The 16,925-nt window shown below is 42.8% G+C and overlaps 1 protein-coding gene across 3 annotated transcripts; it reads left to right on the forward strand.

Annotated features, from left to right (window-relative positions):
* Positions 1–4,415: 4,415 nt before the first annotated feature.
* Positions 4,416–14,368, forward strand: LOC133129109 (cold-inducible RNA-binding protein B-like). 3 transcript variants are annotated; one of them, XM_061242952.1, is made up of 9 exons: positions 4,416–4,573; positions 7,214–7,323; positions 7,456–7,562; positions 8,618–8,750; positions 9,006–9,177; positions 9,284–9,318; positions 13,049–13,146; positions 13,902–14,073; positions 14,216–14,368. In XM_061242952.1, exons 2-7 carry the CDS (start codon positions 7,224–7,226, stop codon positions 13,051–13,053), a joined length of 552 nt encoding a protein of 183 aa, XP_061098936.1. In that variant the 5' UTR covers positions 4,416–4,573; positions 7,214–7,223; the 3' UTR covers positions 13,054–13,146; positions 13,902–14,073; positions 14,216–14,368. The 3 variants fall into 3 exon arrangements, with proteins under 3 accessions (XP_061098936.1, XP_061098935.1, XP_061098934.1); XM_061242951.1 differs by lacking the exons at positions 13,049–13,146; positions 13,902–14,073; positions 14,216–14,368 and adding an exon at positions 10,844–11,803; XM_061242950.1 differs by lacking the exons at positions 13,049–13,146; positions 13,902–14,073; positions 14,216–14,368 and having other exon boundaries at positions 9,284–10,837.
* The last annotated feature ends 2,557 nt before the right edge of the window (positions 14,369–16,925 follow it).

Below are 16,925 nucleotides of genomic sequence, written 5' to 3' on the forward strand. Positions count from 1 at the left end.
CTTGGTGACTGAGTGAAGTATTTATTTGCTATTCTTTTGTCAAGGGAATCTCAGGGGTGGGGTCAGTCAGTTGATGGAGCAGAGGGAGTAAAATGGTGGGAACGTGCAAAGGAAGTTAAATGGTAAATGGTTGGCATTTGTATAGCACTTATCCAAAGCACTGCACAATTGATCTCACACACACACACACACACACACACACACACACACACACACACACACACACACACACACACACACACACACACACACACACACGGATTGGCTGCAAGGCACCAACCAGCTTGTCAGGAGTATTCAGGGGTTGGGTGTTTTGCTCAGGGACACTTTGACACCCTGGGCAGGTCAGTTGTGAAGTTTATCCATCTGGCTGGGCTAACTGTTACACTGCCATGAAATTACAGTGCAACTGAGGTGTGATGGATCAGTATGTAGCATGACCCTAATGTTCAAACTTTAGAACTGGACCCAAATTTGAGTGCAGAAATGACGGGATTGGGGGCTGTTGGTGACGTCTTGGGCTGTCCTGCTGGGCGCTTCCAGTTGTGTTGTCCCATGATGCTTCACTGCGTCCAAGTGTTCTCTGCTACTGTTTGACTGGGTGGGAAAAAAACCGCCTTGTCCTTGGAGGAGTGTTGGGCCTACTGACATGAGCACCCTGAGACGCAAGCTGCTCTCTTGGCTAGTTCATATGTGGAGATAGGCCTGTAATGTGAGGTAAATACTTTTGCTCTCCTGTTCACATCCTCCAAACTGAGTTCATTTTAAGTGTTGAATCCTACCTCCCCCCAGTCCTCACTTCCATGATGACAACTCATAGGTTTTTTTTTTTTTTTTTCTTTTTTTTTTTTGTATTGGTCTTCTGTATAACTGCAAGAGAAATTTCAAGTGAGGTCCATTTTTACTGTAACCGATTCCACCTCTGTCTTGAAGGCCATTTTGAGTCTGCACTGAACCAGTCGAGTCGCGCCCCCCCTCCCACCACAGTCTCTAATTCAGATGGGGCCCTTTGGTAGTCCTGTCGGTGTCTTTCTCCATCAGTCTTGCCCCAGTCTCCACCGAACCTGGAAGTTCTCACAAAGCAACTTTGTTTTTCCATTTGGAATGGTTTTTTTTTTATGGAGGTGGTTGTTAAATCTCAGCTGTAATCTTAAGGTGTAGTCACGTGCATGTATTGAGACCTTTGCAGTCTATACTTTAACCTTTAGAGTCTCGGAGCTGTGATCTGATCAGAATTTTCCTTGCGTAGGTTGACGGGATCTGAGTGTCTGGATTGAGCCACGCAGTTCAAGAGCTGGTGAATTGCAGTGACTGCGTCTGCCTAGATGAGACTTCCCAGGTAGGTTTAAAAACCAGAGATTTGTAGATCTGTATGTTAATTAATTTGAAAGGCGGTCAATGTGACATTTAAAATGTAGGTTGTTGTCTAACCGAATATTCATAATGGTCTGCGAACTGAATGGAGACACCAAGAGTACTGATGGAGGAGGTTGGAGCCTGAGCTCAGTCAGGAAGGAAGATCACGGATTTAGTTTCGGTTTAAAAGGAGTTTCAAATCGAGTAAGGCGTTGCTGCAAGGTGTTAATCTGTGCAGAATTGAAGTGGCCATCTCCGCAGTAGGGGAATTGTATCTGCATAAAGATGGTACTTGCAGGACTAAAACTGGTCGCTTATGTTAATATAAATTTAGAAAAGCAACGGCCCTAGAACCGATCCTTGTGGGACACCATGTTAAAAAGACTGGGTGGGACATGACTTTGCCATGTTTAACAAACTGAGAACAATTGGACAATTGGATAGTTATGGAACCACTTTGCTTCCGGCCCTCAGCAGATTGAGTGACGGATGGTCCACAGTATCAAAAGCTGGAGAAGTACGTGTTTTTTTTGTTTGTTTTTTTTTGGTCTAAGGCCTCTGATGTCATCCATGACTTTCAAAGTGGCAGTCGCAGTGCTATGCCTGGACTGGAAACCAGATTTCCTGACCCGTTAGGCATGCCCCTGGCAGGCTGCAATACGGCAGCATAGCAGCTGACCCCAGGTCTTCTGTGGGCGGAGCTGTAGGTCTCCACCGGGCTGGCTGTGCCAGCAGCAGTGGTGGGGGTCACTGGTCCAGGACCTCCATCAGGGCTTCTTGACTGTGGCGGTCGTAATCTAACGCTAAACCGGGTGATTCCCGTGTCGCCTCGTGTCTCACCCGTGCCTTCATCTGGCTCTTCTGCAGCCTGACGCCGTCCAGTCCTTGCCGTGGGTATGGCAGCTGATGGGTGGGTGTTTCATTCCTCATCCTCCAGGCGGTGCCACCTTACTTCTGACACCACGCTGTTAGGGTGCGCCGCGGGTTGGAGATCACTGAAGTGAAAATAAGGGCGCTGATGGTGCAGTTTCTTTACAGGTGGGAATGGTGGCAGGCACAGAATATTTTCAGCAATATATACTCAAGCACTTTATTAGGTTTTTTTTTTTTTGTTTTACCTATCCACTCGAGTTATGATGCGTTGTGTGTTCAGAGATGCTCTTCTGCATACCACTTGTAATGTGTGGTTATTTGCGTGACTCACCTTCCTGTCAGCTTTGACCAGTCTGGCCCTTCTCTTACGTTTCTCATTAACAAGGCTTTTCTGTCTGCAGAACTGCTGCTCACTGTATTTTTTTATTTTTTTGTACCATTCTTTGCAAATTCTAGAGATTAGTGTGTGTGAAAATCCCAGGAGATCAGCAGTTTGAGATACTCAAACCACCCTGTCTGCCACCAACAATCATTCCACGGTCAAAGTCACTTAGATCACATTTTTCTTTCCCATTTTGATGATAGATTGTGAACATTAACTGAAGCTTCTGACCCATATGTGCATGACTATGCATTGCATTGCTGCCACACATTCGGCTGATTACATAATCGCATGAATTAGTAGGTGTCGCCGTTTCCCTGGAGCTCATAGCCCTAGCTATAAGCCCCTAATGTTGGCACCTATCATGCACAAAACGATTCATAAAATGAGTAAGAAGATAAGTAAAGTGCTATGGTCATAACAATATTAAACAACTAAAAGCAGAATGACAAAGTGGGTACTGAACGGAGCCAGTAAAGATGCATTGTAATGCATTGTTTTGAGCTTCAGACCAGTGCAGACTCTGTGTTCATGACTGACGGCCCATTTGCAGTCTCCAGCTGTGTGGAGCAGGGACTGGCTCTTCCAGTCGCCATTTGCCTTTTACTCCATTCCTTCATAAGAATGGTGCCTCAGGTGTCAATCGGATGCTAGGTGAGACTTGTTAAACTTGCCTTCCAGGTGGAGGTATGTGGGGTACAAAAAATACAAAAAAAAACATGGTTCCAATGTCATTCCAAAAGATTGCTGGTAACATGTTATATTTATTTTTGTTCATGAGTACTTGGATGTTGGAGTCTGGCAGACTGCTGCCATCGCTATAACGGCAGCCGTCTCCTTGGGATCTGTCTAACAAGGAGTTCTGTGCCAGGTCTTCCTGAGGAATGTGCATTCTGGTCTCCTCGCTTCACTCTTCTGAGTTTAAGGACTTGTGCACGGCCCCGCTTCCAAAGGGTACGCCTACAAAGTTCCTTAGAACCGGTTTTAGGGAAGGGCGGGAGATGTTCGTTATCACAGACAGGAGTAGGAATGGGACGTTGCAGATGGGGGAAGGGAATTGCGACGGTTACGAAAAATATGTTTCGACATAAGATGGCTTGCCTCATTATTCTGCATTCTGCATGGACTTTTATTCATTATGCGTGTTTCAGACTCAAGGCGAAGGAATCTGCGACTGTCCATGTGTGTCTGTACGCGACAGAAATGAAGTATTTGTAACCAACCCTATAATATATATATATATATATATATATCATCTTTGTCCCCCCATAATGTTTGGACCCATCATTTATGTATTTGCCTCTACTCCAATTTGAGATTTGTAATAGAAATAATAATCAAAATAAAGTGTTCATTGTCAGATTTGAATAAAAGGCATTTTTATACTTTTTTTTTTTTTTTATCTGCACCATGTTTGGTATTTTGTTGCATAGCCTTTGCATGCCTTCTTGGTGTCTGATTTATCAACATCATCAGAGTCTGGATCTCTTATTTTCAGGTTGTCCTGCGAGCGATACTATAACTTTGCATTTGGCGAAATGGCTTTAAATCATCAAGGGACCGAGGTATAAAATGAGCCTAAATTTATGCAGTCGATACGAAAATATTTTTTGCCCTTTTTCGAGACATCAAAGCAACTGCCATCGGTTTTGGACGCAGCCTTAGACTTCGAAGTTTAGAAACAGGATTTAAAATGAACGAAATTTCAGGCATCATTGAAAATCCATATTTCGCAACAGTCATGTAATAACCAACCACAGACGAGCGTGCTGCATTAGTCAGGTTACAACAACCGCTCGTCTTCCATTGACACGCCTTATTGTAATAATTCATGACGTTGCGTACGTAACTTATGTTTCTCACAAAAAAGGAGGCCATTTAATTGCTCGATCTCTTTGACGGCAGAACTGCCATATAGCTACAGTGTCTGAAGACCGTTTTCAGGAAGGAGCGTAAAAAAAGGTATTTAACTGCGTCTAACGCATAGCCATTCGTTTGGCTTCCGTCAGTTTGGTTTCATTTCAGAAAAATGTCTATATACGGGGAGCCTGGCCTAATCCGAGCTGGCCAACGTTAATAACTTAGTTAATAAAATAACTAGCTATCGAGGTATTTCACTAATATGCTCACGTGAAGAACATGGGTCTTGATTGAAACTATTACTCATTTTCACGAGAGATTATTTGCAGATAATAGTTAACTCACGGTCATATAGCTAGCCATGTTTTCAGCTTCCTTCCGCATGGAACCTCGCTAGTTCTACCTAACTTAACTAGCTAAGTTAAAGTGCACTGTCGTGCACTGAATGGCATGAATTTAAAATGGATAATAACGAATGTTGTGCATTACATGATGCGTATATGCATCTAGGATAAATGGCGGTATTGTTATTTTTTTCCCCTTTACTTGTTCTTTCGTCCGTTTTACTAATTTAATTGATTTAAAAAATAAATGATTCCGACTTTGTACGTTTGTTTTTATACATTCTATGACAAGCGCGTTTTCGGATGAATCGCGGCGGATATCGGGGCTGTATGGTTTAGTAGGGAAAGGCATTCCGCGGCTGCTGTGCCGAGGATTGTAAAGATGGCCGCGGCACCGATGGCAGTTTGTTTTGAGAGAAATGACGCACTTCTTCTCCAGGTAGAAACCTGCCTCACCGGTCGAGTGCTTCGCCCTGGCGTATGGCCTCAGGGCTGGGCCTTTTCCTAATAACAGTGGAAAGTTGATACTAATGAATCACTATCTCCTGTTGCAGGGAGGGGTATTTGAGGCGCGGTTGCTTGCGCTACCTATGCATGCTGAAACAGGCTATTGCTAGCAGCAGTGACTTCTTTAAACATAAGCTTGCCTAGATCACTTCTTCTTTTTTTTTTCTTTTTTTTTTGCTGTCAACGTTTGTGTGTCTACTTTACAGCGAACCGTTTCATCCATGCCGTTATTTCAACATTTATGAAATATAATTTAAGATTAATCTGGTCAAAAAGTGTGTGTTCTGCTGCATATAGATTCTTATTTATTTAAATGCGATCTGCAGTGTATCTTGGCCCCACCCGAATCGTGACTTTACAGGTTACAGTAATGTATACATTCAAGATATTGAGATTAATAGGAAATTGAACACTGGCACCTTGGTTAGAGAATACTTTTTCCAAATGAGATAGACATTATACCTACCCTAAAATGCATTTTTTCAAAATTGTGTATTAGGATCGCTACTCATCTAGTGGAAGTCGGTAAACGCGAGGATATAAAGTTTTGATCATTGATTATCGTAGAAGTTTACGATTTTACGTCCAAACCAGTTAGAATACTTGTACGTCCGAAATGGTTATGATGTATGGTACAACAACATTTATTAGCTTGATTTCGTTTTAAAGTACCTCCTAGCTAGTTACTAAACCTATAGTTTGGACTTTACACTGGCCCTTGGGATTTTTCATCGGAGTGGCTCATGAGTTGTATGATGAATGTGTTAAAAGTAAACCTACCGGTGACAAAGTGATGAGAACGAACTGGAATACGTAACGTTTTTCCTGGCGCAAGACCATGCCTGCTTTTATTGCAAATCCGCCTTGCTCTTTCTGTTGACAACCTTCTTCTCCCTGATGGCTAATAATTTGCAAGAACGTAAGAAAATGACTTGGCGCTCTCGATTACCTCGATTTGAGCAACCATGAACTGCGCACAAATGATCCTTAATTAATCTATATTATAGCTGTAGCTAAAATGTGTGTGTGTGTGTGTGTGTGTGTGTATATATATAGATATATATATATATATTTTTTTTTTTTTGAAGTAAAAACACATGCTGTTGTATGGACGTCCGGGTTATTAACTCGAGTACTCCAGCATGGCGGATGAGTCAAGGTCACATGTGCATTATGAACGAGCCATATGGCAAGCTATCCTGCTTATTGCGCCAGTTGAGCACTGCAGGAAGGATTCTGGGGATTCTAGTTAGACCACCCACAAATGTGAGCAGAGCCAAACAAATTGGGGTGCGGTAACGACTCGGCAGGGACGATTGCCGCATACGGCAGCACCGATCGCTTCTGAATCACGGTCGCGAGATGTTGGAGAAAGCCTGTCGCTCTCCGGATCAAGAGATCTCCTCGGGCAGCTTGGGGGACAAGGTGTATCCTCAGCTAACAGGGGTAATTGGAATAGATGGGGTACAATTGGCAACCAAATTTGGAGAAAATGGGGAACCTCGGTAAACTCCTGGGACTACGTGAACGCAAGTCGCAGAAAAGCACCATATGCTGGGTAGGAGAGAACGGACAATTTCGGATTCCTCAAAGGGATAGCATAGCATGGCTGCCACAAGTCAGTCACTGTTGAGTGTTTATATTTTGACATGATATTATATCATTTCATTGCTGTTGAGCATGTTAGCTGGGTGTCGCTGATGGCATTTAATAATTTTTCTTTATCAAAATGAGGTTTGTGAAATTTGATATCAATGAACTGATGTTTTACTTGCCATCTTTGGCTGATTAAATTTAGAAGCATGTCTTCAAAAACATGCAGCTAGCTCATAGTGCAGAGAAGGTGTAGCAAGCACAGGCTAAATAAACTTTTTAAAATTTTATTTTGCAGAACATTCAAAATGTCCGACGACGGAAAGCTGTTTGTCGGGAGCTTGAACTACCAGACCTCAGAAGAAGCTTTGGAAGTGGCCTTTGGGAAGTATGGGGTCATCTTGAAAGGTGAGCCATCTTGACTGTCGCTTGTATGACCCAACTGCTTCCAACCAGATGGTTAAATACTACTTTATTGCACCAGGCTGCTGTTTATCACCACTATCAATAATTCTCATTATCGTTATTCCTGCGTTTCAGTTGATGTGATCAGAGACAGGGACACAGGCAGGTCGAGAGGGTTTGGCTTTGTAACATTTCAAAACCCAGAAGATGCCAAAGATGCCATGGAAGCCTTGAATGCAACGGTACGTTTAACCTTTTGCACACCTGGGTGATGCGAGCACCTTTTAATGTGCATGCTTATGTTGGGTACAGCTATCACTGAAACTCTGTATACTATTGCTTATTACTAAGACTACATATCTAGTTGTAAAACAATCCCAGTTCCCAATCGGTAGCAACAAGCAAATTAGCCGTAGTTAGCTTGATGAATTTACAAATATCCACATGAGGCAATACGAACATAGAGCATTGTTGCACACACGTTGTGTCTCAGGTGGATATTTGTAAATTCGGCCAGCTAACTAATAGTTAATTTGCTTGTTAATGATAAGGAACTGCTATCGTTTTATAACTAGATATGTATTCTTCCCTTGGATAATAAGCAGTAGTACACAGAGTTTCAGTGATCGCTTGTCTGGAGTGCAATTTTGGCAGCTACACGTTCCTTTTATCTCTTTACATGTTGGATCATGCATGTTTAGCTAAACCTTTATTTGTCTCAAACTTTAAGTTACAGTTGCATCATTTGTGGTACACTATCATATCTTGCTTATATAGCCAGCTAGTTCCATAGCCAAATAAGTTGCTTGCTTATAATATAGTTAGTTAGCTAAAGTGAAAACTTCAAAAAGATAAAACATATATAAATAGTGTTGTGCAGCACACTAAAGTCACCTGTTTGGCGAACATTTTCTTACTAGAACACTATGAAAAGACGGCAGGCTCTGTTGCGTTTGTCACTGTCAACTTTCCAAAACGGTGCATTTTGTGGTTTGAGGGTGTTTGACTATTAATGCAGGCGAGAGCAGCTTCCCAATGGCAACTGGCATAAGTACATAAGTAGCCTACTCAGATCGGTACTCTGTACTGGCCCATCCACTTGCACAATTAAGTACTTGGTACACGGATCAGTTCTGAAAAAATGGTATTGGTGCACCTCTAGGTGAAAGCATTGAAGTTCTAGAAGCCTGGCCGAGAACTTGAAGGAAAAAAAAAAAAAAAAAAAAAACACTTCAAAGGGTTACAATTAATTATTTCTTCCTTCCCCGTTTTTTATTTTATAAAAAAATGTTTTAAGGAACTTGAAGGCAGATGTATCCGGGTAGATGAAGCCGGCAAATCTGGAACCAGGTCCGGAGGAGGATTCAGAGGGGGCAGGGGTGGAGGGGGTGGATTCTACCAGCAACAAAGGGGGAGCCGGGGTGGAAGAGGTGAGCCTGGTTACTCCCGAGGTCAGGGCTGGCGATTGCAAAACGGTGCGCCTCCGTTTGCTTTGTCATGCCCTCCTTGATTTTTGGTACGTGTTTTTGGAGGGGAGCGAGTCAGAATGAAGCCTGATTTATGCTTGGCATAACGACCCTTGCAACAACTGCCGCGTGAGAAAAATGACGCATTTTCGTATGACCCTCAAATAAAAAAATGTTTCACCACCCCACCCTCCCTGTGTATTGTGTCTTGTCTTGGAGGATATGGAGGTGGAGACCGGTATGGAGGCGAGAGGAGTTACGGAGACCGGAGTGGAGGAGGTTACGGTGGCGGTGGATATGGTAGTGGCAGTGGAGGAGGTTACCAGAGGAGCAGTGGTGGTGGAAGATACGGTGGCAGCAGCAGCGGTGGTGGCGGCTACAGCAGAGACAGGTGTGGAGCCAAAATGGCGGCCACCGTCTGGGAATGCCCTTTTACTCAGTGCAACTGTGGAACAGTGAAGCTATGGCATTGTGCTAACGCCGTTGTTTCTCTTTAGGGAACAGCACGGATCCTACAGGGACAGCGACTATGGTAAGTATGAATGGCTGTAGAAGCTTACATGCATTTCTCTTTTTCTTTTCCCCCCTCCCCCTTTTAACAGGCCCACGTACGAGGTTACTGTTAGCACAGTAGGAAGCTGTGAGCTTAACTGCGGAAGTATTGAACATGCCTTTGCCTGCCTCCTGCCCTCATTCTCAGCTAAGAAACATTGCTTAAAGAATGGAGGGGAAGGGGGCAGTGGTTCAGATCTCAAACCAGGAATCGCCTCTGTACTAGCCATTCATGAGGATGACTGAAGTGTTGGCTGAGTTTGTTGGTGTGCTTGTGGGGGCATTGCGCCTTCAGGCCTTGGTAGTGTCGCTGTCTATAGGGCTGAACGTATTTCACACCGAAATCGCAGCTTAAAAGAACACAATAGCAAAAGCAAATTTTTTGCGATAATAAATTAGCGTTTAGGTTAATTCAGGAGTGCTTGTGAAGTTGTCCATCCGGAGACAGTGTAGTTAGTGACTCAATTGGAATAGTCCAAAATGGAACCTGCTGTTGCTCTACACTGGCAAATCTTTAGCGCAACTCGATAGCGTGAACGGACCACACATGGGGCCGCGGCGCAGGCTTCGCCTGAGGACACGTCTGAACGTCATGGACTCGGCTTCTCAGGCAAGCCGGACGCTGATCAGCAGAAGCTGCAGGATTCGTCTCAAAGGGCCTGTTGAGACGTGTCGCCTCTAAATGTTTAAGTCGGCAGCTGTTCAACGGTGCCGACATTACGAAAATCGTAACGGGCTATAACCATTTCATTTAACCGTGACATTCTGGTATCAGTTCATTGATATCAAATTTCGCAAACCTGATTTTGATATCGAGAAAAATTATTAAATGCCTTAAGTGACACCCAGCTAACATGCTCCTCCAACAGCAATGAAATGATATAATATCATGTCAAAATATAAACACTCAACAGTGACCCACTGATTTGTGGCAGCTGAAATTGTCCGCTCTCTCCTACCCAGCATATGGTGCTTTTCTGCGATTTGTGTTTTCATAGTCCCAGTATTTGCTCGGAAATTGACCATCATTTTTTTTCTTTTTTGTTTTTATGCATCAATGCATAAAAAAAATTCTAATCCATTCATATCATTTCGCCTTAATATACTGGCTATTATTAAACAAACCGCAGTTTGTATGTTGACAGCATCTAATATTTGGTGGCTTTGCTATAATATTTTTTATCGTATGCAATACAGAACTGTGAATGCATAGGGGAGGGGACTTAAAAAAAAATCTCAATATTGGTCTGGAAAAAAATAGCAATTATAATAGTTTCCTGAGCCGTTCAGCCCTACTGTCCCATCAGGATGGAGGACTGCATCTAAACGGCACATCTTCAGAACTGCCTCTCTACTTCCTCCTGTAGGAGTGTAATTGAAAGTTTTTTTGTGTTCGTTTCTTTGTTTGTTTTTGGGTGGGGTCAGTAGTTTTTGGGGTTTTTGGGGAAGAGATGTCTAAATGATTCAGTGCCTTTACACCTGTGCCTACTTCTTGTCCTCGGCAGCAAACGAATAAAAATCCTCCTGGTTCAAGACCATCCCTTCGCTGGCTGTATTTAAAAAGATGCACTCATCGAAGAATTTTTCGTCCTGCAAATTTTTCCTCCCCCCCCCCCCCCCCCCCCCCCCTTTCTTTTTGGTGTTCTGAATTGAGGTTATTTCTGTTTCAGCAGCAGAAAGATTTGATGCATCAGCTTTAGGAGATGCCTACTCTTGTAGCGTTTCATTTTGGTCACTGTAAGATGGTGAACTGTCTCGCAAGGATTTCTGTACCACAAGCTCATCCTACAGTGCTGTTGGCCCAGAGAAGGCCACAGCAACTGAACAAAGACTTTGCAGCTGTTTTTTAACATTTCTATATACAAACTGGCTTGTTCCATGAGTAACTGTATAGTGGTAAACAGCCTGGCAGTGTTAACAACTTTGATACCCCCCCACTCCCCAAACCACAACCTGTTCAGAGTAAACTCTCAAATCCAAAATGCCTCTTTGGTTCCATGGAACAACTCGCAATTGCCAATTGGCCCTTGACCCATTTAAGCCCCGTTCTAAACATTTATTTTAAATGCTCACTTTTATTTTTATTTTATTTTTTTAATCCTGGGGTCATGATAGACTGTGACATGCCTCACCGTTTTCTGTAATTGCAGGTCTTTAGTTTAGCAAGGTTGGAATTAGCAATTTGCTCCTTTCCAAGAAATTACTGCAATACGGCCTCATTTAAAAACCTGAAGCCCATAGGCCTGCTACAAGTACTTGTGCTCAGCTTTTATTTTTTATTTTGTCGTTTTTAATGTTCTGCTTTCTTGTCCTCCTGCAGTTTGACTTTTTAAAAACACCTGTTGCAGCAAATATTCTCAATGCCTGGAAAGGAATGTGCTTTGTCATGTCTCAAAATGACCTTTAAGAATTAATTTGGGTATCTTCTGGCTTCATGGAGCCTATTAAACAGTTGGTTGAAAATACTCTGTTTTTCTTTTTGCATTTTCAAACAAATCCTTTGTCTCCAGACCGGCTGAATGAGTGAAGTATTTATTTGCTATTGTTCTTTTGTCAAGGGTATCTCAGGGGTGGGGTCAGCTGATAGTGCAGAGGGAGTAATTTTCCAAACTGGGACCGTCCAAAGGAAGTTGTGAAGAGTTTATCCGTAGGGCTGGGCTAACCCACTGCCATGCACTTCCAGTCCCAGAGGTGTGATGGATTAGCAGTCAGCATGACCCTTTCTTATCAATGTTCGAGCTTCACAACTGGACCCAAATTTGACTGCAGAAATGACAAATTGGGGATTGGGGGATTGGGGGGATTGGGGGGGTGGGTGGGGGGTTTGTTCTGCTGGGCGTTTCTCGTTGTGTTGTCCCATAATGCTTCACTGCGTCCAAGTGTTCTCTGCTACTGTTCGACTGGGTGGAAAAAAACCGCCTTGTCCTTGGAGGAGTGTTGGGCCTACCGACATGAGCACCCTGAGACGCAAGCTGCTCTCTTGGCTAGTTCATATGTGGAGATAGGCCTGTAATGTGAGGTAAATACTTTTGCTCTCCTGTTCACATCCTCCAAACTGAGTTCATTTTAAGTGTTGAATCCTACCTCCCCCAGTGCTCTCTTCCAAGATCTCTTATTTAAAACGGGGAAGAAGACAAAAGTATGACCAAGTGCTTGGTATAATAGCTAAAGTTTCACTGCCCAACTGGACTCTCTTTAAATCTTGAAGGCCTCCAAATATGTTTTGACTCTGCACTTAACCAATGGGAGTCCCTCTACTTCACCAGTTCAGCTGACCACTTTGCTAGTCCTGCAAAATGGTCGTTCTCCATCCATTTTGGACCATTTCCCTGAAAACAAAGATCTCCCTGAGATCAGAGGCTTCCCCCCCCCCCCCCCCCCCCCATGTAGCCCTGAATGTTTTGAGTCAGGATTTTTTTGTGTTTATTTTTTTTAACCTTGTAAAGTGAATATGTCAAACTTGACTGTTAATCTACATGTCAATCTGTATTGCACTTTCTGTCCAGAATGGGTTTTGTATTTTCTAGGAGTGGGTGTCTTTAAGATGGTGAAAAGCTGTTCTTTAATACCGATCCATTTATTTTTAAATCGTCATGACATAAGACGAGGTCACATGCATGTATTGAGACCTTATTGAGTATAGACTTTACATTTGTAGCCTTGGGGTATCTTTGAGCTGTGAACTGATCTCCTGAATTTGCCTTGTGTAGGTTGAGGGGATCTGACCGTCTGGGTTGAGCCAAACAAGACGAAGGCTGATGAATTTCTGTCATCACTTCGGCCTGGTCCTCTGGATTAGACACTTCAGGTGGGTTTATACCAGAGATTTGTAGATGGCTTGTAGAGATACAATCACAGCACTCTCACTGATGCAGCATTATTGCAACTTGCTGTTAAAACACTTAAAACTGTGTTGTGGTTTGAGGATGTTTGTTGCTGCAATTCCTCTCTGGATTGTTAAAAGTCCCAAATTACCTATTGTACCTTTTTAAGGAAATTACATCCCATTAAATGTTTCTTGTAAGATCTAGAAGCTGAAGTTAGGAAGTTTGCGAAGTGTTCTTGAGCAAGAAATCATGAGCGCATCCTTAAGTATTTTTTCGGAATGCGTGACACAAAAATGGGTCCACATATCCACATTTGCTATTTCTTCATTCCCTCATTCATTTCTTCAACTGAATTTGCTTGGCGTCGCGGGCAAAATGGGCAACGACATAGCCAAGGGACTATTTACGGGACGTTCGCTCTCGTATGGTTATAGTCTACTTCTTGGTGTGGATGGGCCTTAAGAATACTGCTCCAGGTTTAAATCCATTGCTATGTGAAAGGCACTCAACCCACATGGTAGAATTGAGCAGGTTGGCAAAAAAATAATATTTATATATATATATATATATATATATATATATATATATATATATATATATATATATATATATATATATATACATATACATACATACAGCCTACAGGTGTAGTGTAGTTTACTTGCCTTTTTTCACCTTAAGGGTTTTACTCTGTGGCATTATCCAGCTAACTCCCTAATACTGCTTTGTGATGCAGACCCAAGTTCTCTGGCAGACACTGAGGGCGACGTTGGCTCAGGTGGTAAGAGCAGTCGTCTGGCAGTCGGAGACTTGCCGGTTCGATCCCACCCTGGGTTTGTCGAAGTGTCCCTGAGCAAGACGCCTAACCCCCAAATGCTCCTGACGAGCTTTTGGTTGAACAAAACCAGGTCGGTGAGTGTGTGTATGAATGGGTGAATGAGAAACGGCACTTTGGATAAAGGCGCTATATAAATGCCAACCATTTACCACTGTAATAAAACAGGATTCTCTCTCTCTGTCCTCTCTCTCTCTCTCTCTCTCTCTCTCCAGGTGCTGAACTCTGCAGATTTTCCTGAGGGCTTTGCTTTTATGAAGTCTTGACAGCCAGCCACAACATCGTTCAGAGTTTATATTTCCACTTTCCTCGCTGCAATCAGTCTGTTTTGTCACTTCAGTTGAAATAAAATGTTTTTTTTACACAAACATCTTTGGTTTCACATGTCTCTGTGTTGAAAAATAAGTTGTTAATGTTTCTTAATGGCCAAACCTGCATTATCTGTATTGATTAGAAAAGGAAGCATGTGCAAGGCCCTTCACCATGCATTGCTCTAGGGGAGGATTGTCTCCTGCTTAGTCTAAAATCAACTAAGTCACTCTGGATAAGAGCGTTAAAGGACTCCATCCCAAAACTAAACTTTGTCTCGGCCTACAACTGTATCTACACAACTAAAGAGTGTGGGATGTGGACTAATCTCATTGGGACTACCTTTAGGAGCTGATAAACTTTGGTTTTTGGGTTATGCCGCCCTTTAAACAGAATTCACTGGTCAACTAGTGTTTCTGATCATTTCAGAATAAATCCACCGTAATGTTTTTGGTTCAAATGTCGTGGTACCAACTGGAGTTCATAATTATGTTAATCAACTTTTAATTATGTGTTCTCCCTCTGAGATCCTACCTGTCTCTGGCTCGACTGTGCTACTAGTTACCCCTGCTGGCTGTATGTTGGGGGGCGGGTTGTCTTGAATCTGGAATAAAAACGAGAGGTTTCCAAGTTTACTTCTACAAGGCAGAGTAAACAAAACGCTTAAACCATCAATCAATTGCGGATGTTTATCACTGGATTAACCGCATACAAGGATTTCAACAAATTATCATACAGCAAGATTGCTGTATGATGCATAGGGATATAAATATAACGTTAATCGGTTCAGGTTAGCTAGAGTTACTTCCAACTCGAGAAGCCGCAACGTTAGAAGGGCAACACTCACGGGACAAACATCTAACGTTAATGTCAGCTAGCTAACAGCTAGCCAACCAGCTATCGATAGCTAACTCGTTCGAGTCGAACCCGAGCCATACGGCTGGCTAGCTAGCGCCTTAGCAAACTATCTAGCTAGATAGCTACCTAAGTTAGCAAAGGAAAACGACTCGATTGAAACTGATACGACTAGCTAACGCTCACGTTAACTTAAAATGTACGATATATAACGTTAGCTAGCAAGCCACAGGCATTAGCGATAACGGTAGTACGTTAAGTTTACAGTTCAAATCTTCATAAGCACCTGCTGCGAGTTTTTCCTCCATTTGGAGTTTGGACTCCATACACCCTGGAGAGTCAACTGTCGCTTCATAATTCCAAGTTAACGTTACATTTATTTTTTAGCTTAGTTTTAAGTTATTTTGTTATCATAGCTAACTTTAGCGAAACCCGTTAGCTTTCGTTAATCTAGCTAGCTAACGTAGCGGTATCAGAAGCGACAAAAGCGGGCTAGTTTCCTTGGAAATACACGACCACTTCCATGAAATAACGGGGTTGGGGAGAGGGATTAAGGAATCCAAATATAAATATTAATCCTCTCCGAATGCAGTGTTGCTGATATTTGTCGGAGTTGCTTGGCGCCACTGCGTACAGTGTGTCGTTGGCTCCGTATTAGATCTGAAAAACGGCCATCTGCGGAGTGTGATTGTATGGTTTCCGTTTCATAACTGAAACAAATCAGTGACCTTAACGTTTACTCATTGTCTTCACCTTCACCTTTTTTGCCCCTTGGAGAACGAGCGAGGGCTTTTCCTTCTGTAACCATGGCAACTACTGTCTACAGCCACTGTAACGGTTGCACACTGGGGACAGCAAAAAAACAAACAAAAAGCCAGGATCCGCCAGATATTCGCGAAATGTTTCCAAATCGAATATTACTCGTTTTTTTGTGAGTACAATCGCCTGTATTTATTACCTCGTTATTTTAGTAAATGTTTGTAGTCACACGGCTGCGCTGCACAAATTACATTATCTCAGACAATAACAAGTTAATAAGAACTCAAGTAATAACTCAGGGACAAAGTACAAAAGCACACACAGCAACAAGCACAATATCACGAACGAAACCACCCATCAGCTTTCACGTTCCGGGAATATTTTTATTTAACAATCTAAAATGCAGATTTATGACGGTCCAAGCAAACGTTTTTCCAGCAAGTTAGAACACCATTATGCACATACATTTATTAAAAAAAGACAGGAGAGAACCCAATCATGGCTTGCTACATATGAATAGTACTTCCTATATATTTCTGAACAAAAAAATCCCCATAATACTCTCCAGCTTCACTACAAAGCAGACTGTGGCACCCTGACTGACCAGCAGGGTTCACTAACGAGCTAATCCCGCCACTCCTGGGTGACGCTGCGGCCATTTCCCTTCAGGGCTATCAGCCAATCAGAATTGGTGCGGTCTGGATTTGACACCAGACACTGGAACAAAGCCTTTATGGGAGAAGCCAATGAAAACCCAGCAGACAAATATATACTTGCCATTTCCAGTCGCTCTAGATAAGACCATCTCCTAAATGCCAATAAACTAACAATTTCAAACACAAGTTGGACCAAGGGCAGATTCTGACAAGCGTCCCCCCCCCCCCCCCCCCAATCCCATACAGGACACATATTCTTCAGCCTAAGAAAACGACAGACATCATCTACAAAATGTAAAAACACAGGCGTGTATATAGTCTGATCAAGTTTTCAGAACTGGCGCAT

Source organism: Conger conger, chromosome 5 (genome assembly GCF_963514075.1).
Source record: "Conger conger chromosome 5, fConCon1.1, whole genome shotgun sequence".
NCBI classification, from domain to species: Eukaryota; Metazoa; Chordata; class Actinopteri; order Anguilliformes; family Congridae; genus Conger; species Conger conger.

Coding starts and splice junctions, on each gene's coding strand:
- LOC133129109 (XM_061242950.1), top strand. CDS start 7,224: ATGTCCGACGACGGAAAGCTGTTTGTCGGGAGCTTGAACTACCAGACC. Junction 8,751..9,005: donor GGGGAGCCGGGGTGGAAGAG/GTGAGCCTGGTT, acceptor CTTGTCTTGGAG/GATATGGAGGTGGAGACCGG. Junction 9,178..9,283: donor GGCGGCTACAGCAGAGACAG/GTGTGGAGCCAA, acceptor GTTTCTCTTTAG/GGAACAGCACGGATCCTACA.